This window comes from Dermacentor andersoni, chromosome 7 (genome assembly GCF_023375885.2).
Source record: "Dermacentor andersoni chromosome 7, qqDerAnde1_hic_scaffold, whole genome shotgun sequence".
In the NCBI taxonomy this organism is placed as follows: domain Eukaryota; kingdom Metazoa; phylum Arthropoda; class Arachnida; order Ixodida; family Ixodidae; genus Dermacentor; species Dermacentor andersoni.
The window spans coordinates 124,803,748-124,831,429 of NC_092820.1; the positions used below are offsets into that span (position 1 = coordinate 124,803,748).

The window sequence follows — 27,682 nt, forward strand, 5'->3', positions numbered from 1 at the left end:
TGAGACATCGTCGCCCGGGCGCCATTCCGGGCACCAAGATTATTATATCCGACTCGAAAACAGCGATTCGTAACTACACCTCAGGTTTCATTTCCCCTCGAGCATTCAGGATAATTAACAAAAACCTCAATCAATTGAAGTTGGTGTGGGTACCCGCTCATGCGGGCAACCCTGGTAATGAGGCCGCCCACCTAGCCGCCCGAGCAGCTAGTAACCGGGAGGTGGGCTTGCCCGACGGGGTTGACCGACATGAAGGTATCCACACCTACAACGAAATGACCGTTTATTACCGCGAATCCAGGCGAATATATCCATCCCCGCACGAGACACTGACAAGAACACAGGCCACTAACCTCAGGAGAGTACAGACTAGATCTGTACTCAGTCCAAAAAGGCTAGCTGCAGTGACCGGTGGTGAATATCCACCAAACTGCAAACATTGTAGCTGTCTCCTTGCGGACCAAGATCACATCTTGTGGGGATGCCAAAAGAACCCTCCCCCGAGAGAACTCTTTAGGCGAGCTCCCTCACATGACGAGTGGAAGAAAAAGACGAAAACTTCCAACCCGCAGACCAGATACGGTTGGCGGAATGGGCTGATAGCGTCGCGGCAAAGCAGACGCCACGCTAGCCCACACCGCTGGGAAAGAAAGCTCCACTAAAACTTGACAATAAAAGTATTCTCTCTCTCTCCTTCACTGGATACATGAATTATATACTATATTTATATACTATACTATATACCAATGAATTAGGCTTAGACTTTTTTTGCTGGCTGCAGCCTCATGGTTTCAAAGGCGTACTTCAACATTTTGCCGCACAATGTTCTCCAATGAACCGCACATCTATTAGGCAAGAAAACAAAACCAAACATTTGTTTAAAAAGTTCGGCTTTCAACTTAGCCTCACAATTTCAAGCAAAATGCCATTAGTCATTCCTTAAGAGCCCTCGAAATGCCTGTAAGGTTTAAAATAAATAAAAATGTTGTCTCAAGTGATTTTTAGCCAATGTAAGTTCTACTTCACGATGCACCCTTGCAAGAACAACTCACCAATGAGCAATTTGTGCAAACAAACCCTCTCTTTATTGAAACACAAGTCAATAAAGGCATTTTTTAAAGCGCAAAAAGAAATCGGGAATACTTAAATTACACAAAATAGAATGTCGTCCTGCTGCTTGCATGACCTGCAAAACATTGTCCGTCTTGACAAAAGAAAAACACCAGCAACTTTGGCGACTTACTGGAACATGTACTTCTGTAACACATCAGGAGCTGGGAATCCCCAGTTGGGCCAAAACACGTGCAATAGTTGCCGTGCAGAGCGCGAGCCTCAATGCCAGTGTTGACAAACGCAAGTTATTTTGCTTAACCCAACACCACACAATGCACGGGCAGTTGGCAGTGAGCTTCCACGCAATCAATGCAGGTTTTGGAACAAGGACTGTGAAACGAGAAAAGCAGAATTCACTAATGTGCCAGGGGGATTAAATTCCCAGCGCAGCGGCACACTTGTGTCGTACCCACACGGGCCGTTGCAAGATGCTCCCGAGGGGAACAACCGAGCACAGCGACCCGTAAAGGGCGAGGCCCTGGTAGCTCACAACATTGTGACTAAATGGTTTCGTGTGATGCCCACCAGGCAGTTTTCAAACCTTGACTTCAGGATTTGATGCCAATAATAATGTGTAATGGTTATTACGATTATGGGAAAATTGTTGACTGCAAACAACTAGCTGTTCCCGACAGCTACGGAAGAAGTCCACCCTAGACAGCTTACGTTTACAAACAAGCTACTCAGGTTATGAGCAGGACTGAAGACCCAAACTGGCAATGGTTCTGGCGTTTTGCAGCAACCTTGCCCAAACATTCCAATGCAAACACAAAAACACGCTAACATCATCTTCCGCTGCATCACAACACATTCGTGCTGACGGCAGGAACAAAACACCGCATTTAACTTCAATATGCAAGTGGCTAAACAGAACACAGCTTGTGCTGAGGAAAAAAAATAAGCTGACAAAATTGTATTGTCAACTTGAGAGCATAGGAAATTTTCAAAGTACATTTACCTTAGAACAGGACTGAGCAGGTCGCTGCTCACAGTTAAACAGGATTTACGTTTCTAGTTACTTCCTGCAAGTTGATGATGCATTGCTGTAGCCACAGCTGTCAAATGCCTACAAGTGGCACTGAACCAACTAAGGAGCAGTTTTCAGTTACAACATGCCATCTTCTGAAAGCTGTTCAAATCTGACAGTGGGGAAAAAAAATGTGAACTGCTGCAATCCTTGTACATTACTTTGTGCAAGGATGATCCAACAGTAACCAATCTTCACAGCTTACTACTTAATGAATTTGGTTTGCCAGAAATCAAAGAGAAAGAAGTGTGAAAACAAGATTCTGTGTTGCCTAATGGTTGTAAACAGGCCTCTCAACTTCAGTGGTGGAAGACTTCTCTAGAAGGCTGGCTCCAAGAATGAGTGCATTCTATTTTAATCACTCGAAGCAGCTGCAGCTGGGCAGTGGCAGAATGCAATGCCAGCTACTTTAGGCATTACAGCTGATTCACCTCTGACACGACATCTGGCATCAAACGTTACGACACTCCAGATTTTCAGGAGTTTATGAACTCGCAGCAATATGAAGGCTTGGAAATACAGCTGTTAACTCTCCTGATTTTCCAAACGCCAGGAGAGTAAGTTGGGGGAAAAGACCCGAGTTGGATCATGCTGTTCTCCTCCCTCCCTCCCCCTATTTTTTTTCATGGAGTCCGAGTGTGTCCATTCCATGAAAATTCCACGGGAGCATGAAAATTCCACGGGTGCATGGGTAAGGGAGGGGAGGGGCTAGCTTTGGGATAAATAAAATGCGTGCTCCGCTGTCAAGGTAAAAAAAAATTCAGCTTCCTTCAGCTGATGCAAGCTACTTATTGACTTGTCGAAGCGAGAACATCCTGGCACGAGACACTTTCTCGGAGCAGAAGCAAAGTCCAGCAGCGCTGTCGAGCTTCTCTGCAGATTTCGTACTTTTGCTTGAAAGCAGATCCCTCAGTGACGCTCCTCTAAATGTCTGTTTTGACTTCAGCACTGAAATTCACAAGCAGGACAAAGAAAAAAAGAACACAAAAACAAAAACAAAATAGCGAAAGAAAGACAATGTTGAACACAAGAGACTTAATTTTCTCTCTCCAAAATTTTGGAAATGGCTGTGGGTGAACGGAGCCCAGGTCACAATCACACACTCTTTTCCCTGCCCCGAGATTTTCCTTCTTCCCAAGGAAAACACAAAATGAAACAAACAAAAATTTAGGATGAGAAACATCCTGGCACCCTGACGGAAACGGTCGTAACAACACAGCAGTCATGAGTGGTACAGGATGTCATAGTGTCCTGGCCTGTACAGAAGGTGGATGCGGGGCTCACGGTCTTCGGGGAAGTCATGGGTGTTGACCTTGCCGCCGATGCCGCGGTCCATATATTGGATGCGTACACCAACGCCTAGGTTGCGCGTCAATGAGATGACGTGGATGTGGTCACTCTCCTTGTACATGGGCTCCACTTCCTGCGAGGACGGACCAGGGCAATGAGAAGGGAATACAGGACCTTCTTGAACCACTCGCTTGACTCGTACGTCTCATAGATAGCAGTCAGTGAAATGGAGGCCACGAAAGTAACGCAGTCATGAACACCTAACTCCACAAATTTGACAACGCCAGTTGTTTTTCAACTGCGAGGTTTTCTGCGGGATTACTACTGCATGTAAAAAGTTTGTTGTTGTTTTCGAAGGCTTCCTTCAGGCTTCGAAAAAAAGCTTTTATGTAACATGCGTTGAGCAACAGAAGGCTGGATTGAGAATTTTTCAGGATGGCACACAATTTCCCTATTGACACTATTGCTCAAGATATAATATTTGAGAAGTTGATTAATTAATAAAAGCTCATTATATAATTAGGCAAAATACAAAAGGCTGTCCGACTTGCTCCACGCAATGGCAAACAAGAATAGCTTGGTTCTGCCCGGCTATGAGGCAATTGCATAACTCTGCTTCTTGCTTCGAATTGGCTTCCTCAGTCCCTTGGTCCCCAATAAACAGTTTCCCTAATCTACAAGTCCACTTCTCTGCCCCCCATACTTGCCCAACTAATTTCGGCCCTAGTCATAGTTCAAACGAAGACTGAAGTGCTAGACGCCCATGCCGGGCCTTGCTTCTTACACATGGTTTCATCACCAGAGCCACACCAACATTTTCCATGTAATAATTCAGGCAAACTATGCTTGTACACACTGTTTGCAAAAGATCATATACCATTAATACCATTACTTAGCCAAACTGCCTCACAGGAACGCTAGCTTCGGAAACAGCACAAGGGGTCCTATAGGCTAGCTTGCCCTTGCGCAGTTTGTAATCCTTCCAACTCGGCGGTGAACACATCATGTTCATCCCCGATCATCAACGTGCTATCTTTTGAAGCAATGCTATATGTTCATCTGTGTGTTTAGGCCAATAACTTCTTTTTTTCTTTATAATGTCAAGGAACACAAGGAGATGGTTACTTTCTCCACTTATAAGGACATGTTCCCTTCAGCATCTAACCAGAGTATATAAACAAAAATTTGTCTTTTTAATATTCACAACATACTTTTTCCTGTTCACAACGTACAGGTCAGTAATAAGAACTGACTTGATCACTGAGCTTTCTTCCAAGGCAGAGGAGGTTAAGGAACATGGTAGAAGGCACATTTTTCTGAACAACATTTTTCCTGGAAGGAGGTGATAAAGAACTTGCCTGCTTGCAGAACTCCTGCACGGTCCTCTGTCCATCAATGAAGCTGGCAAAGAACGATGCCTCCTTCTGCAGCTGGCCGGACGTCAGCAACCTGCACGCACCCGATGCTCAACAACCATCACCAGCAACGTCATGCAAGACACTGCACGCTTCTTGTACGCAGCAGGACAACTGTTGACAAGTAGGGACGTCGGGAGAGAGACGTTTTAGTTTGACACTCACGTTGGTATTCTAAGGCTGGTCCTGGCGTCAACAATATCACGACTCCATCCCACCAGAGCCAGTTTTCCTAACCTCGTGCCCCTGTACAGCTAGGTGTGTTTGGCAAATCTTTGTGCCAAGTCGGTGTCTACGCGTGCTGTTTAACACGGTCACATTGCCATTTCACTCTTTGGCCCTCTGTGCAATGTGACATGCTGCACCTCGGTCAAAGATTGCGTGGTACGCATGATGAAAAACAAAACAGCGGAGTGCATTGATTATGGGAGGGACGATGCTTCGGTAAAATTTGCATGGTCGAACCATGGGCACTATAATGCGCTGCACGCACAAAGTCAAGGGTTTTTCTTTTTTGCCTCCTGAATTCTTACTTTATAATGATCCGTTTCTATTATACTCCTTTTTTTGTGTTCATCCGTATCAGAAAAAGCCACGCCACAGTCATTTGAGATCAGCCACTCGCCGTAACAAGCAGTGAGAAGAGAAACGGAATGTTACAAAATACATCTGCTCTCAAGTTCTCAGCAATAACTTAGCATGTCAGCATTTCGTCAACAGGTCGGTGGAATGTTTCAAGCATCGAAAGTTGTACAACGGTTATCATTTGAACGCAGCGTAAAAAAACAATTTACCTTGTTGCTTGTCCACATAATCCACACATAAATTAAGCCTGCTGGTGTAAAGTGATGCATTTTGTTTTTGTGAAATCAGAAGCTTGCAGCAATCCACCAGCATACTCACAAAACAAGTGATAAGACGAGTTGAACTGCTAGTTCTGTGCACGTGACAACACCAAAGAAGGACTAGTGTTACTAGCAGCATTAAAGAAAGCAGTAATCTAGCTAAATATGTGGCAGAAAACCATCTTTTGTAGCCCTTTTTCAGCAGTGTACCACGAGCTTTTCCCTCGGTTTTGCCCCGTCGCGACTCATCGTAACACATCCTCCCCCCTGCCCCCCCCCCCTCACCAGGCAATGGCAACCATGAATGCAGAAAGTGCGTTCAGTTTCCCCAGCTAAAAAAAACCGTCTACTTACTTTGCAACCTGAACTACCTGTATGAACCCAAGCACCAATATTGCCCAACCTTACTAAAATTTTTACATGGCTCGCATCCCACACCTTGTTATCACCAGAGGGGGGCTACTATGCGAGCACCAATTTCCTCCCAAAATCCACACATAAATTAAGCCCAAAAGGGCCGCTCAACCAGGCCCCAAAGCAAAATTTGGTTATACAGCTGAGTTCCACTAATTCGACCCCATATGGACCCAAGAAATCGATCAAATTATCCGCCGGGTCGAATTAAACATGCAGAAAAAATGCCAAACACACCACCGATTCACTTGGCAGTATTTCCTAGAGTCTAACACACTCTTAAATTGGATGTGCGCCCACTTTCTGTTTCCAAGTAAGATGCTAATGTCAAAACGACATTAAAGCTCCTAAACAAAGTAGGAATATAAATAACATGTACCCGACTTTTCAGTAAAAAGATGGCGGGGGGGGGGGGGGGGGGGGGCAAGGTTACATTAGGTGTTGCGAATTGGCAGCCAGTTTCCTAAAGTCAGCTTCAAGCCAATACACTAATGTTATGCATTAAAGCGCAGAAATGCTGCAAAGGCAGTTTTGATTTCGTATCTGGATTAAGGCGCACATTAGAATCGGGTAATACCGCAATCAAACATCGTGAGTCAGGCTATTGTTTGAAAACATTCCTAAGGCCAGCCGAAAATCGGCATTCCCAATGGGAGCTGACATGTGTTCAATGCAATTGCTTCCCCCTCAAGCATCACCGAAACAGAAACAGACAATGCCACTAAACGGGTTGCCAATGGGGTCACAATAAGGGTCAGGCACGCGCACGCTTACTTGTCAAGTTCGAATTACCCGGCAAAGGGTAATTTTAGGATCGAAGTAACAAAAGTTCGGGCCCATAATGGCACCGGCCGGGACATTCGGCTGGGATCAAAATAACCAGAAAATTTAATCAACCAGAGACAACTTAACGAAAGTCTCCTGCACACCGGAAACTTTAGGACGCCGTCTAGGGAGCATTTTTCCCCCAACAATCTTTCAATTTGGTTCACTACTAGAGGAGAAGAGGAATTGAAATGTTACATTTACATGCTGCCAGAAGGAGAGTTTCCCTGCCAGCACAGGTGCTCTGCCATCGCCTCGAATCCTGTTTCACAGGCAACAATCCTTTCCTGCCTTCTCCCATTCAGTAGCCAAGGGAATGCGGCACGCTTATGTGGTGACCCCAGTCTTTCATTCTTTTTTTTTGTAGCTGCCCAGTGCTCTTTCAGGGACGATTTTACGCATTCTGCACTCGATAACTTTCCGAACTCACATGCCATAATCGACGACATCATACATAGGGGAATTTGAGCATCTGACATTGACTCTGGCTGGTAACGAGGCTCCCTTGAGAGGAAGGGCATGCAGAATTCAGATTTAAATTTCGTCTGCTATTGTGTTGAGCAGCAGTTTTATCATTTGCAACTGCCCCCATGTGCTTCATCTATGTGTTGTACCTGTCTGTTTGCAATGCCCAAACCTGGAGGGGGGGGCTTTAACAAATAGCCCAATTGTGGCACGCACCTCATGTACACAACAATGTAGTCAGAGTAGCCCTGGTCGTTGAAGATCTTCAGCAAGTCATCCAAGGTAATGTTGTTCTCAATCCTCTTGAGGACATCCATAAACTGAAAAACATGGCAGAGAGAAGAACCAAACACACCATCAAAAGAATAACCTAAGCCTTTCTTCATGCTACTCCTGAACCAGTTGTACAGTCGAACCCACTCACAACATCAAATGCCACAAAAATTGCATTGTTGTAACCGATAATACTTATAAACCAAGTCACATGAAAAAAATCAAAATAGGGGGATGCCAGAGCTGACTTGAGAAAACGATATAGGCAGGGAGGCCAGTGCCCCTCCCCACCACCTTCCTCCGGGCGACTGCAGATTGCGTGCGCTCGTTTAACTGCTTCCTGGGCACTCCGATTGTGTGGAACAAACTGCAGCTGTCGGCGTTAAAGAATGGCAAAGAGGTGTCACGAGTGGCAAGCGATATGTGAGCACCACCGAGGCATCGCTTTTTAATAAGGGGCCTTTTAAATATTGCGAGAAGGCCGCCACAGCAGCCTGTCGTCAGCTTGAGAAATCCAGAAGAAACGCTGAGGAGAGATCGCCACAAGCATCTCGCCAGATACTTCTCGCTGGCTCGCGCGAGAAAAGCCTATGTCCGTCAGCCATGCATGCTTTACGCAAAGCTTGCAGACATCCTCCTCCAAGGCACCAAAGCGCTCCACGTAGTGCAGCGGAAGGTTCCTCACGCAAAACCCCAGAGGGACTGAACCATGCCGAGCCTCCTGTGAGGACAACGTTGAGGCAGCCTGCCCTACTGTGTCATCACTGCTATCGTCGCCGTCCCTATCTGATACAAGCACGTTCGCGATGATAGTCTCATCGGTTAGAAGCACTTAGCTTCCAAATCTAGGGCTGTGTGCTTTCTTTTCACCGACAACAGCGTGCATTGCCGATGATCAGAGGGTGGATACGTGGAGATGGCTGGAAAATGAGCGCGCGGCGGCCGTTGAAGCAGCGGACCATCGTGCAGTGCCTCGAATTTCTCGTTTTCTTTTTTTCTTTTCCAAGGATTTAGCATTTCACCACCTTTCGGCTCGGACACCCAGCAGCCAGACTTCATCGTTATAACCGATAATACAGCGGGTTATTTCACCATGGAAAACACACAGAAGTCGACTGTTCAGCAGCTTCTCATTGTTATAACCGGTATCGTTATAAGTGGGTTCAACTGTACAGTGAAACTTCGTTAAACCATAGTTAGCCGGAGCTCAGAAAAAGTACCTACTAAACGGTAGTACTGTTTAACCGAAATAGCATGAGATCACCCACTTACCTGTCGAAAACGGAACTCAGAGAGAGTGTGATGAAAGGGGAAAAAAACATGCAGTATTTATTCACTTCACGCGACAAAAGTGTTATTTTCGTTTGATGCCGTGGCGGCCTAGTACGACAAAAGCGGCCTCAAACTTATTGAAGCTGTGTGCCAGCTTTTCAGCCAGCCCCCTCTTCTCGGCAAACACTCGCATGGCAGATTCCTTGTTGGCGTTACATATTCTCTGTGCCTGCATGCGGTAGTGTTGCAGAAGTCCCGGGGCGTCTTTTCCATTGCCGGGTGCTTCTCGTCGCAACGATTGCATTCAAGGGGCTGACGTAAAGCGCAGCTTCTTAAAAAGATTATGGGGCTTTACGTGCCAAAACCACTTTCTGATTATGAGGCACGCCGTAGTGGAGGACTCTGGAAATTTCGACCACCCGGGGCTCTTTAACGTGAACCTAAATCTAAGTACATGGGTACTTTCGCACTTCGCCCTCATCGAAAATGCGGCCGCCGTGGCCAGGATTCAATTCCGCGACCCCGTGCTCAGCAGCCCAACGCGCAGCTTCTGCCACTGCCAGGTCTGAATCGCCCGTGCTGTCGCTAGTCGACACTTCGGCAACAATGGCGAAACGTTGAAGCTCGTAGCCGACATCTCTTCGCGGTCACAGCAGCGCTGCCGAGCAACTTCTTCGCATTCCAAATGTCACACGCCGTAGTCAACAGCAGATCCCTGCCCATGCCAGTGCTGACCTCTTCGTGTCACGTTTGATAGCAGGGACGATGTCTAATTTCTCTTCTATGCTGAGGACCCAGCGGCTTTTTTATCCGAACTTCAGCATGACGCGAGTCCTCGCTTACACGACGCCAAAACGCTCTATGGCATGGTGCCAAAATGATGTTGATGTTGATGTGGCTTCACCCGCAAACGCACAGGGCACTTGGAGGCCGTTGTTCCGTTCCGATCTCTGAGGCTTGTTGTTCTGCCGGGCCGCCCAATGGAGACGAAGAACCGCCGTGTTTGCGCAAGGAAAAGTGGAAACGCTACATTTTAACCGATGCGTACGCAATGAGCTGGTACAGTTTATGTGGATACAAAACACATTATGTTCAATGGCTGCTGAGTCAGGGATTTAACTTTACTACTTTTAAAATGAAACTACTGTTTAAGCGCGTACGGTTTAACGAGGTTTTACTGTATTAGCGTGGCCTGTTGAAGCTATACAGCTATGTGCACTGCTATGAAGTTATCAGTGGTGGTTGAGTCAGTCTGGGATTTGAGGCGATTTTTTGACAAGGAAAGAAAGCAGCGCTGGAACAATTTAGAACCCGACACACCAGCCTTTTAGAGCTGTTTTGGAGCAGCAACATTGACCTCTGTGTAACATTTGGAGTAGTAAAGTAGCATGAAGTGGTCATTTGGTACAGCTTATTATTACTGCGCAACCAGTAAATGCTGATCAACAGCAAAAGACAAGAGGCCAACAGTCGGCAGCAGCCAATTAAATTTTCTTCCCACGCATGGTGTACCACCACACGCTATATTGAAAACCGACTTTCATTTGGGTGGATAGTAAACTTTTGTAAACAATTACACAAATTTTCTTGGCTGGCAAGAACAAAGCTATATGGCCAGGCACAAAGCTATATGGCCAGGCATAAGACAAAAAATTACGACTGCACCAGAAATAGTTTACAGGAATAGTTTACCAGACCGCGCTAGTAATCGAACGTAACCCTACCAAGCTTCGAAACATACTAACGAACTTTCTGAGTATTGATGCTTAGTGGATATGACTTATTTTTACTACATCACACATTTTTTAGTGCATTGGTTATTACTTTTTGTGTTTGACATTCATTTGATTACACCTTCTTTACCCCTTATGAATGTTATTGTTTCTTACTTCACTCATGACTGTTTGTACCTTTCTTTTTCTTATGTATGCTCCCCCCTCATGTAATACCCCAACAGGGGCCTTTAAGGGTCAATAAATGATGATGAAAAATGTGTGCATTCAGGCATAGGACAAAAAGCAGAAGCAAGTATTTTACGTGCATTTGAAATGGCAGATGCGTTTTTACATGCCTTGCTGCAACACCCAAAATGTCTCACGTTCAATAACGATGCTAGAAGCTGTACGACAAGATACCAATGTGCATCTGTAAGTGCATCCAGGATCATTCATGAATCTGTGGGACCGTCCCACAAGCGTGGCAAGCCGGTGCTTGCAAATGCAGAGCCTTGTTCACTTGCCTGCCGCACACCCAGTGGCACATAGTCATTGACTCAAGTTGGCGAAAGGTTCGTTGAAGCATGGCACATACCCCATGCACTTGTGCCAATGTATCGGGTTGCCGTCCTTGAGGAACCCTTGTGACGTGGGTTCGATTCCACCCAGCGACAAAGGTACCGATTCCTCCTCAACACTTCAGCGTATCGCTGCGGCGGCAAGAGCCCACATCATTACCAACTCACGAGCGGAAAGGTGAGGCGTGACCGCGTCACGGCAAGTCTTCCACGATACGCAGAGGGCAGGACCATCTGGCGGTGTTGCAGGGAACACCGCCACGTCTTCTCGTCATGTGACCGAACTCTGCCCTTTCATTGTTGGAACCACAGGCGGCAGCGTGTGCGCTTCCACTAATGGAAGCACCTTCTGGCATGCTGCGAAGGTCTGCGCTGCAGATGGCAACAGATGACACAAAACTGAGCAATGAACTAAAAAATGCTAATGCTTTAAAAGCAAAATCAAGTTCTTTAAGGTGCACCCAAAGCACGGTGCACGGGTACTTTTGCAAACCGCTGCACGTCGGAATGTGGCTGCCGCAGCTGGGAGTCCAAACCTTCAACCCCGTGCTCGACAGTGCAACACCACAGACACTGAGCTACTGCTACAGGCAATGAATCGGAGATAACAAGCCACCACTGAAACCAAGAAGACAACCAGAGCTCGCACAACGGGTCACCACTCACCGTGTCGTGGAAGTCCTCGATTGTGAACCGCTGGAAGCCAAGCGAGACGAGCACCTCTTTACTGTTTTCGGCCAGCTGCTTGAACCTGCATGGTGCAAGCGTGGAAAGACATTTGATGCCCGCAGCCAGCTAATTTAGGGCCAGATGCAATTCCACTATGCACGTTGTGCCCGGGAACTGGGGAAAAGCAAACACCCAAGCACCACGCTGACCCTCCAGAAGCCATGCACTGAGTACATGCATCACCGCGAGGTCCACACTACAAGCTCCTTCTCCCACTGCCCACTCCAACTGCTATATCCGACTCTCTCTGGGACGTTCAGTACCATGAAGTTCTCGACTTGCACAATGTTTTTTTTTATTTTTTTACATGTTAAGCGAAGGTCCAAGCCTTCATGAAGGGACCCTTTATCCCCTTATCTAATCTATACCCTTTCGAAGAAAAAAAAGGGGGAGGTGGATACTGTAAGCGTCAGAGCTCACTCTAAATCTATTACGATAGCACTGCCAAGGGATGATGTAATGATTCTATTCAAATCCTTTTCGTCTAGCCACTTTGTAAGTGGTATGAATGGCACTCCCTCATGTTATCAGCAAGATTGGTCGATCATAATCGGTGGGTGAGTTAGGTACAGTATGGAATGAAATAATAGGAATAGCTACATCATGGCAGCCCACGTTTCTAGCAACAAGTTTTGGTTTCAGTACCCAAGGGGGCCGACGTGTCTTTAGAAGGGGTGTGTGAATACCAAATATTTGATTTCAAAGGAAGTATTGAATCGAATGAAGAAAAAAAAAAAGCCAGATATCAAATCAAACAGAAAATTTTTCATAAAATTTAAAGCTTACAAATTTTGGGCAAGAAAATACGGTGCTGTACGCGCTCTGGAGTCTGCAAGCATTCCATAACAAGAATGTAGCAAGCTATCAAAAACACAGGTGCATAGAAATTAAGATATACAGTACGGTCTACTCATCCTGAGGATAAGACCAAATTAGCATGCCAGTACTGATTACAGCTCAGTTCTAGCATACAAAGGTCTGGAAAATATTTTTGCCATTGACAGAACTTGTGTTCAAGAGAAAGCACTTTGATTCTTCCGTAACTGATTAATTAGTGACGTTCTGCTGTACTGAATACCAATGAGCTCCTCAACATAATAGTGGTCCTCTGCTGCGCAGCAATAAGCAATATTTTATTTATTACACAGAAAGTTCTGCTTCGCTGGTTTTTTCCAAAACGCAGAACAGCGATCGCAATTTTACGGGTAGATGGGTTGTTGTAAGGCCAATCTGCACGACAGACGAAAGGGCCACACATCGCGTGACTCCATCACTGCTTTGTGCGTAGCTGGTGCCAACGAGCAGGCGCCGCCCGCGCCATTTGTTTGGCGCAATCTGCCACCTGTAAAAGAAGCTGAATCCTGGAGGGTAACCACAAGTTCGCAACGCATGGCGCAGGCAAACTAGAACTTGGATTACAATGAGCCCTAGGAGTGCAGCAAAAGCCAAAGGTAAAGCTGTATTCAAACGAGAGAGCTAATCGCCATTTCCAATTGCGGACGGCATATCACGTGATCACATGCCACCTGTGCCTGCAGCAGAGCTCCCTCAGTCTGTGCGAAGCACTTTACAATACGGTGAAGAGCCAAAACACCGTTGGGATTTTCACCTCAGTTGCATTTGCTCCGTCACCATTTCCCATGCATAGGCTACTGCGTCCACCCTGTCACCCTCTGTAGTGTGAATGTCAGCCGCTATGTGATCCAATTCACGTCACGTGAGAGACTGATCCGTCTGCGATCCCATCCATCGTTGGAATCCAGCTTTATCAGCATCGTGGATGAAGGAGGGGGGGGGGAACAGAGTCACTGGCCAAGGAAACCACATGTACAGTCTGCATCTGTGAATGGAGACTGTTTTTGCATAGATTGGAGCACTGTTGTAAGCAGTTATTTCCGCGAGTTATACGAACAGACTTTCTTTTTTTTTTTCCAGGCTGTTGTAATTTGAGATGCGGGTTATAAGTGGTGGTGGGTTGTACATGAGAAAAATACAATGGTAAGCAAACGGTTGCAGCCATTTATGTGGCCGATAAACCTGCCGTTGTCTAATAGTATCGCTATCAATGCTTAGCCTGTTGGGCAAAACTGCGTTTTTATATCCATATATAGGTGTAGAAACATGCAGATTAATACGGTTGTCACAAGGTGCACTTTTGATCACCATAGAAGGCTATCGAGATGAAATTTGTTGGTCATTGGGTTCTCTGTGCAAATTGCGGAACGGAGCCAACTGCTGTCAAAAAATTCCACCCCACTCAGGCTCAATGAAAGCGCACGTATGAAAAGTTACAGCGACAAGAAAGCCATCAACGCGTGTGCACGGGAGGGGGCAGGCAGGAAACACTGCTATGTTGCGAGCCGGATAGGTTGGCACCTTGGCGCGCACTGGTTTCCCTTTGTGTGGAAGCATTCACTCACGTTATGACAGCGAGTTGGTGGCCCTCGAGTCAGATCTGTTAAATGTTTGCCTGAGCACGAATCACATCGATAAAACTACGAACATTACTTCGTGTAGTTGTCTCTCTGCCAACACCATCAATGCTCGTTTCTTTCTGGTGAAACTGACTTTTCTGTGTGCCCTGGACTAATGTCCATATCTTTTCACACTTTTGATTTTAACTTGTGGGCAGCTATTGCGGGCACTAAGCATGGTCGGTCATGACGTCCAAGACTTACGGTGCCACGAGCCATGTCGATGTATGGCTCTTGGTGCGATCTGCACAGCAAGCACTGGCGCTCACAACTGCACTACTATGTCCTGACCTTCTTGCAATTTGTTTATAAATGCTTACTAACAAGATGCTATCCACCAAGAAATTCTCTGGGAAATTGTGAAGCTGTTCTTACAGCTAGAACCTCAAGATGTCGAATTAAAGATACTGATGACTTAACAAAGTTTTTCGATCCAAGTACCAATTCATTATATTGAGGTTTGGCTATACTATTATCACACTTTTCTTTGTGTGGGTTCTGTAGCATTGCCTGCTAAATATGAAATGGAGTTTAGTGTATCCTTGCACAGGCCGTTCCTAAACCAAAGCAGGGACATATGCAAGTACCTTGTGTACTCCTGCTGGTCATTCAGCAGGCTTTCCAGGTAGGCGAAGCTGAAGGCGCGAAAGAAGCAGTTGCCGTCTGGTCGCGTCTTGCGGATAGACTGGTACTTGCTGCGGAGGTCCTGCACATCCAGCCAAGAGCCAGACACTTCAGAGGAGTACCGACACAAAAATCTCGCGTCCCGCTCTTTTTTTTTTTTTTCCCTTTCTTTTTGTAACTGTCAGCTTCACCGTTACAGTGCACAGCCTCAATTCAATTCCTCCAGAACGACACAAATATTTACTGCACTTTTACGAGACACGTTCAAAACATCCACCAAGTTCCGCACTGTTGTTCATGTACACTAAGGCAGAGGTGGTGGTCACATGGCATCACGAACAAGAGTGCGCCAGTCTGCCCAAAGTGTGTCCGCTCGAAGGAAATAAAATAACTGTCACCAAGAGCTGCCAAATTTGCCCTCCCAATTATGTGCTTCGCTTGGAAATGCAAGAAACCCGCTCTCCCCTTGTGTCCCGTCAAATGCTGCACGGTCTCAGCAGCAATGTCGGTGTCGACGGGTAACAAGCAGCGCAAAACAAGGACAAGAACCCCGAGTAACAGGATGGAGCACGAGGTCACAGAAGGATATCAAATTAGGCAGGGGCAAAAGTGCATCAACGTGCCTTCATTACCCCTCTCGAGAAAAAATTGCCGTTTTTAGGTGACTGTCCTTATTCATGTCCACCGCATGACTCATACAGGGTGTCTACCAAATGGACCTTTCCAAGTTCCCCGAGTTTTCCAGATTCTCCCCGAGTGCCTTCGCAAAATTCCCTGAGCGACACAGCACTTTATGTCAAGATGGGCTGACACGTCGCCGGATGCTGTCACTCTATAGCAAGCACGTTAAAAAATATTTTTATGAAGAAACTACTTAATCCAGTTGAAACATTAAGAAGTAGTGTTTATTTTATTCAAAAATAAAATAGACGAGAGGGGGTTAGTAAGATGCACAGGGAATAAAACATCTTCAAAAGAATATGGTAAAGCCCATTGCAAAGTGAATCGAACATTTTCAGATACGAATAAAAAGAGATGCATACAGAAGCAAATATTTTCGAGTATGAGCTATTTCTATCAGATGACAGCAAGCTCATTGGCATGAGGCCCGAAATTTGTCACAAGTAGGATTCTCTCCAAGCAGCTGGAAAGTCAACCTCAACTGTCCTGACATTCAGCCCGCGCACGTCTCAGTGTTGCATTTCACTGCTTTAAAGAGTTAATTTGGTTTGGATGAGGAACACCCGCATCTCTGCACCAGCCAACACTGTTTTTTGAGCTCAAGCTCCTTCAAAGAAATTGCAGCACACTTCCTTCCCATTCATTGCTCATTGGTCCTTTCTGCTCTCGTCCTTCTTCCATCGCGTGTTCACCCCACAGCCCATTTGAAGCATCCTCTTGGTCAACTGTACAATCAACGTGCAATTTTTCGGACTCCCTAGAGGCCGCGAGAACGTCCGAAAAATCGGGCAGTCAAAAAAAAAAAATGCGTGCATGTCTTTTACTGCCCTTATGGGTCAAAAGCGTGGCAGTTTAGGCGAGTTGGTATGTCATGACTCTTTAAGCTTGTATGTAGCGCAACTCAGAATGAGCAAAAAGTAAGGTGGAAGGGGTAATGAAAAGGAACAGAGAACAGAGTGAGCGCCCTTCATAAATTGCCATAAATGCCACAAAAACACCCTTATGGGCTTGAACTGCCACAGGCACACCCAAAACAGCTCTGAAGGCCTGCCAGTACACTTATTAGGCATATTGGTGCTCGTACTGTAGACTTAAGGCTGCATGCGTGTATAATTAATGAACACATACGGTGTGCCGTGACAAATGCCCCTTTCCCTACTTATGCTTCACCGCAATGCTTTTGCATAGGCTTCACCACGTAACACTGCTGTGTTCAGGGTGTTTACTAAGTTGACATTTCTAAATTTCCAGAGTTTTCCAGGTTTTCCCTGAGCGCCTCCGCAGAATTCCCTGAGTGACGCAGAAGTTTGTTTCATGTCAAGACAGGCTGACACCACGCCCCCAGATGTCACTTAATTCCTTTTTTTTTTTTTCTTTAAATACAACTTAATCCAGTCTGGATGGTAAGAAGTAGCCTTTACTTTAGTTAAAAAAATAAAGAACATCAGAAAGGAGGGATTAGTAAAATACACAGTGAATAAAATATCTTTTGAAAAAAATATGGTAAAACTCATTGCAAATCGAGTCGCACATTCTGAAATACGAAAAAAAAAAAGGAGATGCGAGATGCGAACAGAAACAAATATTTTCGAATATTCCCTTCAGTCACGAATTATGATGACCTGTCCATACATGCATGAAACATAGATGGTGCTTGAGATTCCACTGAAAGCAAATCGGGGTGATTGACTCTCTGAGCATTTTATGATGAGTCATCATAATTAGAGAGTAACTAAATATTTGAATATCGTAAAGTGAGTCAGGCTATGTTTTTTCATCAAAGGGATTAAATCCACTGCTCAAATTAGATGCAAAACTTATTCATTGGCCTCAAGCACTTCAACAAAGAAACTATATATTTGCTACCAACATGCCCCACATCAAACACCACCTAAAACACGGCAGTAGCTTCACCAAAGCTGTACTCTGTAATAGATATCACTCGGAAGTAAAATGGAATTTAGGATATCAGAATCCACAAATGTGGACGACATGACTGAAGGGGACATGAGCTACTTCTGTCAAATGATAGCAAGCTCATTGGTATGAGGCCCAAACTTCGTCACAAGTGAGATTCTCTCTCAACAGTTGGTGTGTCAACCTCAACTGTCCTGACAAACTCTCAGCCCGCGCACGCCTCAGTGTAGCATTTTACTGCTTTAAAGGGTTTATTTTGGTTCGAATGAGGGACACTTGCATCTTGCTGTCAGCCAACACTTTAGCTTTTCAGCTCAAGCTCCTTGAAAGAAGCGGCAGCACGCTTCCTTTCCTGTTCATTCCTCAATGCGCAAGTCATTTCTATTCTTGTCCTTCTTCCATCGTGCGTCCACCCTGTGGACCATTTCAAGCATCCTCTTGGTCAGCTGTACAGTCAACGTCCGATTTTTCAGACTCCCTAGGGGCCGCAAAAACATTTTAAAGATTTGGCAGTTCGAAAAAAAATTAATGCATGTTTTGTACTACCCTGAAGGGCTCAAATCGCCATAGGCACATCTGAAAAGGCCTGCCAGTACCCTTACTTGACATATCGGTGCTCATACTGCAACAGATGACGGGTGGACGCGTGTACAATTAAGGAATACAGTGTCCCGTGTCAACTGCCCCTTGCTACGCTTGTTATGCTTCATCTCAGTACTTTCACATATGCTTCATAGCCTAGAATTTCTGTATGGAGGCGAAGCAGACTTTTGGGAACTGGCATTATGCAATGCGTTACACTTTTCGAGCTTCGAAGCCATTGGCCAGGACCAGACAGGCGTAGTCGGTGCCATTGCTAACAGCGGCGAATTTTTTCAATTAAGGAAACAGTGCCGAACGTCATGAAGCTTAATAGCAGACCTCAAAGGAGCTAGGCCTACCGTTTGCCGCGATGGTGGCTACGACTGCCAGCGGTTCTGCGTGCGAGAGAGCGTGGTTCGAGGCAGCGAGTTAATCAAAACGGCGGCGGCGGTGCCTTTGATTAATGCTGTTTCGGACCTGCGGTCATGGCAAAAAGTCCAGAAAATCGGACGACGAAGGGTTCTTGGGTCCAAAATGTCAGATATCTTATAACTGACTCTATTGGGTACGTGGTGGCACTGCGAAGCCGCCTGAATTATCGGGCTTCCAGAAAGTCTGTGGTTGACTGTGCACTCTCAACTCCTCCAGCAGACGACATGGTGTCAAAGACAATTCATTATGATCCCTCTCTATTACTCAAGGCAGCATTGCCGCGACTTTCGTTCCTGTTAAAAAAAATTACACCTCATTTTCCCTGACACAAGCACAAATTCCCTGAGTTTCCGCCAAGTATTTCCAGAGTATTTAAAATCTCTAAGAATTCTCAGTCTTCCCAGTTGGTAGACAACCTGTTCCCACTGCCACGTGGCAATAATCAGACATGCTGCTTCTTTAACTGATGTTTCTTTCCTTGCAGTGTCATCGTTTCATAGTGTGGCTAGTAGGTTGCACTTAAAAGTGAACCTTTTGCGTGATTAAGCCTCTGTTGGTAGTGGTGTCTCTCCTGTAACTGTGTTCCTGTTTTTGTCAGTCTGCCCCATTTGTTCCCTTTCAAAATGAACGACAAATTAACTGTAAGTAAGCTACTCCTTGTCATTGTGCATACCGGTGAATTCATTACAAAAAGTTATCGAACATACCATTAAAAGCAAGAGTTTTTGACACCAAAAGTAAAAATGGTGCCATTGTCACTCGCCAGAATCAATAAAGAACATGAACCATTGAGACCGGTACAGTTTTTCGGCATTACGTCAGAAAATTGCACTCTTGGTGCCAGGGTGGCAGAACGAAATGTTTTTCATTCTGGTTTTAGTTTCATTCCACTGAAGAAACGTTCGGTTATAATTCTGCTCCGGAACGGGGGAAAAAAAGCTAACTGTAACGGTTGTGGCTTATATGCAAAGCTTTTCGAAGTTAACAATAAAAACACAGTATTTATTTTTCTCAATAAGTGAATTATGAATTATGAAATCATGCTCAGTGCCTTCAGTCAAGGCATTGAGCGTTACCTCACAAGCAGCATGTCACTGAGTATACTCTGTGAAATGCAAGACCACTGTTCCGATGAAACGAGCTTAAACGAACAAGATGAACTATAAGCTCTTCGGAGTGCAAGCCCGGGCTTTTGCTATGACACTGATCTGATAGAGCACTGGGCAGAAGCCTTAGATTAGTGGAGCCTTCGACCAGTTATTGCTTGTACTATCCCTGCCCGAGATCCGTGCCAATTCTGACGTTGCCTGACGGTGATTGTTTCGGATTGCAGACTTTTCCCTTGAATCGAAAAACCTATCAAAAATATTTCAGCTTCACTCCAAAACAAAATCATAATACTTCGGTTACGTTTTTGTCCAAGTCAAAAATAGCTTCTTCTCATTTTCCATTTTTCTTTCCATTCAAACACACTGCTTGGTCCGCTGTATATCTTGGGAGGTCTGGGATTTGCGTTACGTCTGCTAACCACTAGGTGCCCGTTTGTCTGCTCACATGACCTTTCAAGGCTGTTAATAAGGAAATTAGACAATTACCAGCCCTGCCACTTCTTCAATATTGCTTCGACATCGCTTAATAATACTGTAACGCGAAGGACAAGTCAGTTAAGACGAGCAACTATATACAGGTTATATTTACAACAATGGTTGCAGCCATGACCAGTTAGATTCACCGCGCGAGCCCAGTTCGTTCTTCCTCCTCTTTTCTGGAGTGATGGCGCCCACGCTCCTCGGTCAAACAAATACCACACGCGTGATAAGAACTTTATTGAGGCGATGACATAGGCTAGCGCTCATTATGGACACTTGGGCTCCGATGTCAATTAATGCCGTCAACAGAACACCATCGACGTCTGCTTCAATTAGGTTCGTGTTAGTGAGGAGCGTCAAACGGAGGATTTGGACAGGCCGAACGTGATGCAGCACTACCTCCAAGAGCTGCGTGGCCTAGTTTTCCATCCGCCGGTTTGGCTAGCAAAAGAGGAGAGGTTGGGATGATGGGGAGCGACGGCGCTGAGGCGACGGCAATCGCACGGAGGAGCGGCTGTCAGGGGCATTGGAAGTAGAGTACAGACAGCGAGGTGAATAACAGCGAGCGTCGGCGTATGGCCGAGGAGGAGGGAATGAGCTCCAGTACGGCGGCATCCAGGTGGTGTGGCAGTGGCAGGCTACATGACCAATGCGGTGGCAGCTGAAACAGATCGGTTTGTGATCTGGGGTTCGCCATTCAACAGGATTGCGTGGTCTGGGAATGAAATACTGGTCATTACAGCTTGTGGACATGGGAATGGGTGCCGAATCAGGTCGGGAGACAGAGCAGGCGGTAGGGATGCCAAGGTTTTGCAATTTCTTGCCGCACAACTGCTTGAATAATGGAAATAGTGGGAGCCGCTTAAACAAAGGTGTCGTCAAGGGGCCATGAATGAAGGGGGGCCAGACTCGCTGCTTCAATCTCACAGTGAATGATATGTGTGATGTTCTCTTGAAATGGTCGTGTGGCGGTAAGAGCGAAGCAAGAGGACGTGGCAGGGGTGTTGGGGAGCCGGGAAAACTGTGGGACAATGCGGCGGCTTTTGGCTACTTCGAAGCGGCAGCATTCTTTGACGATGGCGTCGACGGTTGAGACGTCGTTATAGACGAGCAAATTTAAGACGCCGTCCGCAATACCTTTTAGGATATGGCCCGCCTTGTCAACCTCGGTCATGTGCTCGTCAACTTTCCGGCAAAGCACTTCCTGTATGTAGGAGACATATGATTCAGTTGACGATTGGACACGGGTGGCAAGCCCTTTCGCGCAGCCTGTTGGCGACCTGATGGGTTGCCGAATAGGTCGCGAAGCCTCTCTTTGAAAATGTCCCAGCTGGAGAGCTCAACCTCGTGGGTGTGATACCAGACATGCAGTGTCCCATCCAGATAAAAGATCACGTTGGCAAGCATGATGGTAGGGTCCCAGTGGTGGTTTTGCCTAACACGCTCATACATGCTGAGCCAGTCGTCGACGTCAACGCCATTTTGGGCGGAGAATGTCCCAAGATCACGGAGACTAGGAATCGTAACGTACGTTCTGGATGGTGCCACAGGTGTAGTGGTGATGGGGTGGGTCCATCGGAAGCCATGGCTGAGATGAGGACGGTGCAGCGGCTTCGGAGCTCCGTGGCGAGGATGGGGAACGTTCCACGTCCACCACAATGTTACGTGAAGGACGAGTCAGTAAGACGAGCAACTATTTACAGGTTATATTTACAGCAGCGGTTGCAGTGCTGACTGGTTAGATTCACCGCACGAGCTTAGTTCGTTCTTCCTCCTCTTTTCTGGAATGATGGCGCCCACGCGCCTCGTTCAAACAAATACCACACGCATGTAGCAATACTCATTTGCCATCCATTTAACCAATGCGAAATTTCGCTGCAGTTGGCCCTTGGCATGAGAACACAGTTCGGTGAACTGCTGTGCAAGAACAGCCTTTTTGAGCAGCATACGAGGCAAGGATGATGCAAACCAAAAGTTGGAGTACAATTACCTTACATCGGAAGATAGCCTAACAACGGCCCGACTTCCCGTAGAAGCCTCGACTCAAAGCTTCTCCTCGACACACAATCTTTCAGTCTGAAGAAAAAACTGCACTTCAATAACAATCCGGGATTGCTATTGCTCCTCCATGTAGGATTACTCCTACACGGAGGAGCTGCTTGAGAAAAGAAACTTTGGACAGGTGTATTTTTGTGTAATCTCCATGAGCACCTGACCGCAAAAATTTCACTCAATAAATGCTTCTGAGTGCACTGCGTTTAAGGGCAGCGACTACATTTGAGTGCAGTGACTACATTTAAGTGCAGTGACTATTTCAGCTGCTAGGTAGAACTGCTATTGACATAAGTGAGTTATGACGAAACACTGAGTGGAGGCACATTTTTTAATATGGAGGTTAGAATAAGGGGATGCAGAAATACTTGAAACTTTTGAATGAATCGAATGGTCTTCGAACTGTGTAGTCTATTCGTAAATGCGAACATTTTTCTAATATTTCAAAACGTTAACTGCACCCAATAAAACAAAATTGTAGCAATAGTACAGTAAATTTTCACCCCTGCGGGTATCGTATAGACATAAAACATGAGAATCTGCGTAGTGGAGCAGGCTGCGTCACTTAGGTAGCCATACTTTACAAGCTGTACAGCACACTCCCACTCTCTGAAGAGTCCTGTTCATGCAAACAAACTACTTGTTTACCCCTGATGGCTCCATTTATGCTTCAAATAAACAACGCTTCATAACGCACATACCATTTTATGGCAGGAAATTGCTAAATATACAAATACTAAAATGTGAACACAATTATATATAAATTGTGATATCGGCTGCTCGTTATTTGAAAACTATTCGAAGTTCAACTCTATGCTGGCGCTATTCGATTCGGCCCCAAAAATCACTATGCGCACACACCTATTAGAATGGTACTTTTGCTATTGTTGCAACACAGCTAAAGAAACCAGTCAAACAGAGTCGCCTTACCTTGACTTTCTGCTGGTAGACCTCATCGTCCAGGGCGTACTCCTTCTCGAGGATGGCCAAATCCTGCTTCGTGTCTACCAGTGGTATGCGCTCGGCAATCTGCAGGACGAGACGTTGCCACGCGCGTGCACATGACTAAACTTGAACCCGGTGGAACACAGTGAGCCGTGATTATTGCACACAGAGAATAGTAAACCGCGGAAACTAGCCACTGGCTCATTGTTAACGCTCAAACAACGGCGAAAAACTGGGACAGCGACAGACACGGGGACTGTCATTCCGACAGAAAAAAAAACCTTGTGCCTCTCGCCAAAAGAGCCTAGAATAAGGCACAAGCGTCTTGCATGAAAACTTGCCAAGACACTTAGGATAAGTACGTGCAAGAATGTAGAAGAATGCGCAAGTGCCTCAATTCTTGTACAGTTGTCCACACTTGTGTTAGAGCAGTGAATCGGTGCCGCTGCAATGCAACGGAACCAATATCTATGCATTGCTGGCCCAATTGAGAGAATGTTTGCAACAACCACAAGGATGTGTGCGTAACACAGTGCTGACACGTGTACTTGTTTGTCTTTATCAGGCGAAACGTTTCACCGCCTAACAAATGTTATCGCACAGCGCAGGACGCACCTGCATGTATCCGAAGTTTCTGGAATGTTATCGACGCTTCCATCCACTGCCTGTGACCAAACCTTGTGCAATCTGATCGCGTGTGTGCAGGACGCAAATAATGTAGAACTTTGTGGAAGGCACGCAGGTCCCAGCGATTACTCTGGAACATTCGACGACTGATGTATAAAAGCCGACGGGCTTGACCGACTGATCAGATTTTCGCCAATCGCCAACTGTGTCGGCGATCGTCGCAAGAGGGATCGATCTTTTCATCGCAAGAGGGATTGAGCCCAGTAGCTTGACCCTAGCAGCTGCTGCGTTAATGCTCTTTCTCTGCTGTGGAGCGCGGCGTTTGACTGCTCTAGACTGTTGACTGAAGAGTGAACTTTTGTACATATTTGTGACAAGTGCCTATCAGAAGAACTCTCGTTCTTGCTCTTGTTAGCGCACGCTTGTCTTATACTTGGACTTGTCACAAAGCCTTTGAATGTGCCTGAACATTTTTGCGCTAGAGACACAAGGACGATTCAGCGGGTACACAAGTTATTACCTGTGTGGTGTTTTTCTTTCTGTTAATATTTTTTTTTTCTTTCTCTCCTTTGTATATGGCAACTAACATGCACTATACAATAGGATGCCTGCCAACTTGTGAACTTTAAGATTCTGAAGTCCTGCAGGAACTATATCCTGCGTCGAGACAGGAGGGAGGGACGGCACGCACTTTTTTTTTTCTTTTTCAAAGTTTGCCCTCAGCTTAGTACCCACCTTTTGTTAGATATGCACACACTTTATACACGATTATTCACCTTTACACACAGCACTTAAGCAGCACCAAACTTGGAACAACAGACAAGGGTAAGGGGAACTGAGGATTTGGCATTTCTGTCCGTAACCACCACATGAAGCCTACAGGCAATGAGTTCAAAGAGAGCATAGGGAAAATTTTATTTTCTTATTTTAAATTTAGAAATATGGAAATGAAAGTGGACGTAAAGACAATTTGCCGCAGGTGGGAGCCTAACCCACGCCTTCCGGAAGGCATTACATGTATGGTGTTTAGGCAAGCTACCGCGGGACCATTATCCCGTCAACTTTCTTGGGTATTTGCTTACGTGCACTAAATATAGGCCTGGGAGTGGATATGGTGGCGCATACGAAACATTCTTTCATCCGGAGGAGTCACGTAGTGCGTGGAGTCGGGCACTTTGCAGCACCCCTGCGCATACCCCCTCACTCACTGCACTTCAAGTACACATTTCAATCAAAAAGAACACTTCATCTCCCCTATGCCTTGCCTGGATTCACTGGTCTGCTGGTTTTGTGCAGCTGCAACTAACCAAAAAATCGAACTAACAAAAAAAAATCCAGCTCATGGCTACCCTTATTCTTTTTGCTCATTGCATAGTGAGCACCTCAAAAAATTTCGTTTCAGAAGCCAGTTCCGTGCTCCCAAGTGTTGTGTGTGATGCCTGCCACAGCCACGAGCGGTGCTAGCTAACACTCCCAGTGCTAGATCTAGTGTACACACACAGATACCCAAGAATATGCACGGGAGACCAGTTGATCCAATAGCTCAATGATACTGCATTGCATATACAGCTGCCGATTGATTTTCCAGGCTCCAAAAACTCGGACATGCTCGATTATTCGGTCTGCTTCGCGGCACCGCCATTCTCCCCATAGACCATAATGTATAACAACTGCCGAAAGTTCGGACACCTTGCAACCTCTCGTCTGATTTTTCGGACACTCCTTGAGCCAACTCGATTGAGAGCACCATGCATCGACTCTGACCAGTACATGGTTCAACTTGCTGAACGCCATTTTTGTTTTGAACGGAGCCTCCTTGCTGCCCCATGAAGTGGCGCTACTGCAAATCCCCGCTAATCATCATCATTTCTGCCTGGTTCGTGGCTACAGCAGTTCCAATATTGGCCAAACCTTAAAGGATACATATGCAATTACCACTGATTTGCCTTTATATGCAGCACACAAGTAGCAACAGACCTGGAATTAATGAGACACTTGCTTTTTTACATAGGAATGACTTTTCAGCAACATTCCAGTTGTCAATCTGCATGAACTTGCTGAAAACAAGTAGCCCCCCCCCCCCCCCCACCTCCTTGTGCATCCTTTCAACATTGGAAGACTTTCCACAGCATGACCGGAAATCAACAATCAAAACGTCTTTTTTTTTTTTGCAAATTAATTTTTGCAAAACTTAACACAATGTTCATAAGGTCGTAGAATGAGCTCAAATTCCTAAACTTCACAGAAAATTCGGGAGACTTGGCAGGTATTATTTTTTTTTTTTTTGCTTTATTCAGGTGGCCTGCACAAGGCATAAGTTGTAAAAGAAATTAACAGAAGAGGCATTAAATAAATGCATGTCCTTAAACCTTGCCCTAATGACCCGCACGGTGAAGCACACACTCAAAATTAAACAGTACTTGTTGGCCATGACAGGAGCATTAGATACTCTCAACAGTTCGTCCTAAGCATAAATGCCATCCGGTATATGTGTGCCAGATTACAAGCAGAAACGTTGCACCATTTGTCTACGGCAAGAAATCTTAAACGTGTTTCGCTGCTAATGCTATCACAAAATCAGCATTGGGGACGAACAGCCACGAAATGTATACAACACAAGATTCTCTCATCAAATTAATTAGCTGCTTTGCTGAGAAAACCCCGTCCATTCTGGAATACCACTGATAACCTCGCGACAACCGCACAATGAATAAGCTAACGTGCAAGAAATAAATACTGAATTGGTAGCAGGTTTCGGCTCCCGTGAATCAGACGGTAGCATTGCGCTGGTTCAAACGGACTCGGCGCCGGGTTACTTGAAACAGCATATTCACTTGCATGGACTGCGTTTCATTGTACCATCATACTCCCCAGAAGAAAACATTTGAACGCATCGGCAAACAGCAGCGATCGTTCCGTAAAATCAGCCGGCTTGCGAAAGATACCCAACGCGCTTGGACTAGGAAGCGGCTTGATCAAGCGCTCCGCGCCGACATGCAAAGTTTGAATGCCTTTCTGAAAGACAAATGACACGGCGATGCAACTCACCTCGCGCTCAATCTCTTTCTCCTGTGCAAGTATCGCTTCATCGTGATTCATATCTGAAAAAAGGAGAGGAAAAAAAAAAACACGCTGTCAACTTGCGTGCGCGAATTGAGCGCCGTCACAGCTTCGCACACAAGAACGAAATGTTTCCCATCATACAAATGACAGGAGATTAAATCGTATAGCACTCACAGTGAGAATTACGTAAGGATTCGTTAGGGTTAAATGAAACGCGGACGTTAACGCTCGCTTCATAGCGGAAAAAAAATAAATCGACCCCGCTATATCAAATGGAAGCACGGATTCAGGCTTAGGAAGCCGATACAATGGACGCCGAATAGCTCGGAGCAGCGTTAGGCGCTCATCTGCGCTGTAGGCTTTTTAGCTTCGAAATGCTACGTCCAGCGACAGTTTAAAAAACAATAACCGCTGGTCCCAACGTACCCGATATCACGTTATTCGAGGGAGATTTTGGGGCGGCTTGCCGCACATCATCAGCCATGTTTACGTTTGAAGGATTCATTTTCGAGTGGCGACATCTGCGCTCTGGCTGCCTGCTGGCGTCTGACGTTTCATTTCGTTTTCCGCGCGGCCGAAAACGAAGATACGGTAAAAACTCAGCCAGGTGAAGATGCTTTTATAAACGCCTGCTTGTTCAAATGCGCGAGAGCTTTTTTATATATCTTTTTCCTATAGTAATGTATAGAAGGTCGCTAATTGCCAAATTTCTATTGAAACAGCATTTCAGCTGTC

General features: G+C 45.8%; 1 protein-coding gene across 2 annotated transcripts; it reads right to left on the reverse strand.

The window, feature by feature from the left end:
• Window positions 1–1,062: 1,062 nt before the first annotated feature.
• On the reverse strand, window positions 1,063–27,554 carry LOC126533873 (ubiquitin thioesterase OTUB1). Of its 2 annotated transcripts, none has more exons than XM_072289319.1 (8): window positions 27,374–27,554; window positions 26,933–26,985; window positions 23,243–23,341; window positions 15,023–15,141; window positions 11,899–11,983; window positions 7,611–7,714; window positions 4,789–4,879; window positions 1,063–3,563 (listed from the first exon to the last, which is right to left on the reverse strand). In XM_072289319.1, the coding sequence occupies exons 1-8, from the start codon at window positions 27,450–27,452 to the stop codon at window positions 3,363–3,365; spliced, it is 831 nt and encodes a 276-aa protein (XP_072145420.1). In that variant the 5' UTR covers window positions 27,453–27,554; the 3' UTR covers window positions 1,063–3,362. The 2 variants fall into 2 exon arrangements, with proteins under 2 accessions (XP_072145420.1, XP_072145421.1); XM_072289320.1 differs by lacking the exon at window positions 27,374–27,554 and adding an exon at window positions 27,122–27,282.
• Between the last annotated feature and the right edge of the window lie 128 nt (window positions 27,555–27,682).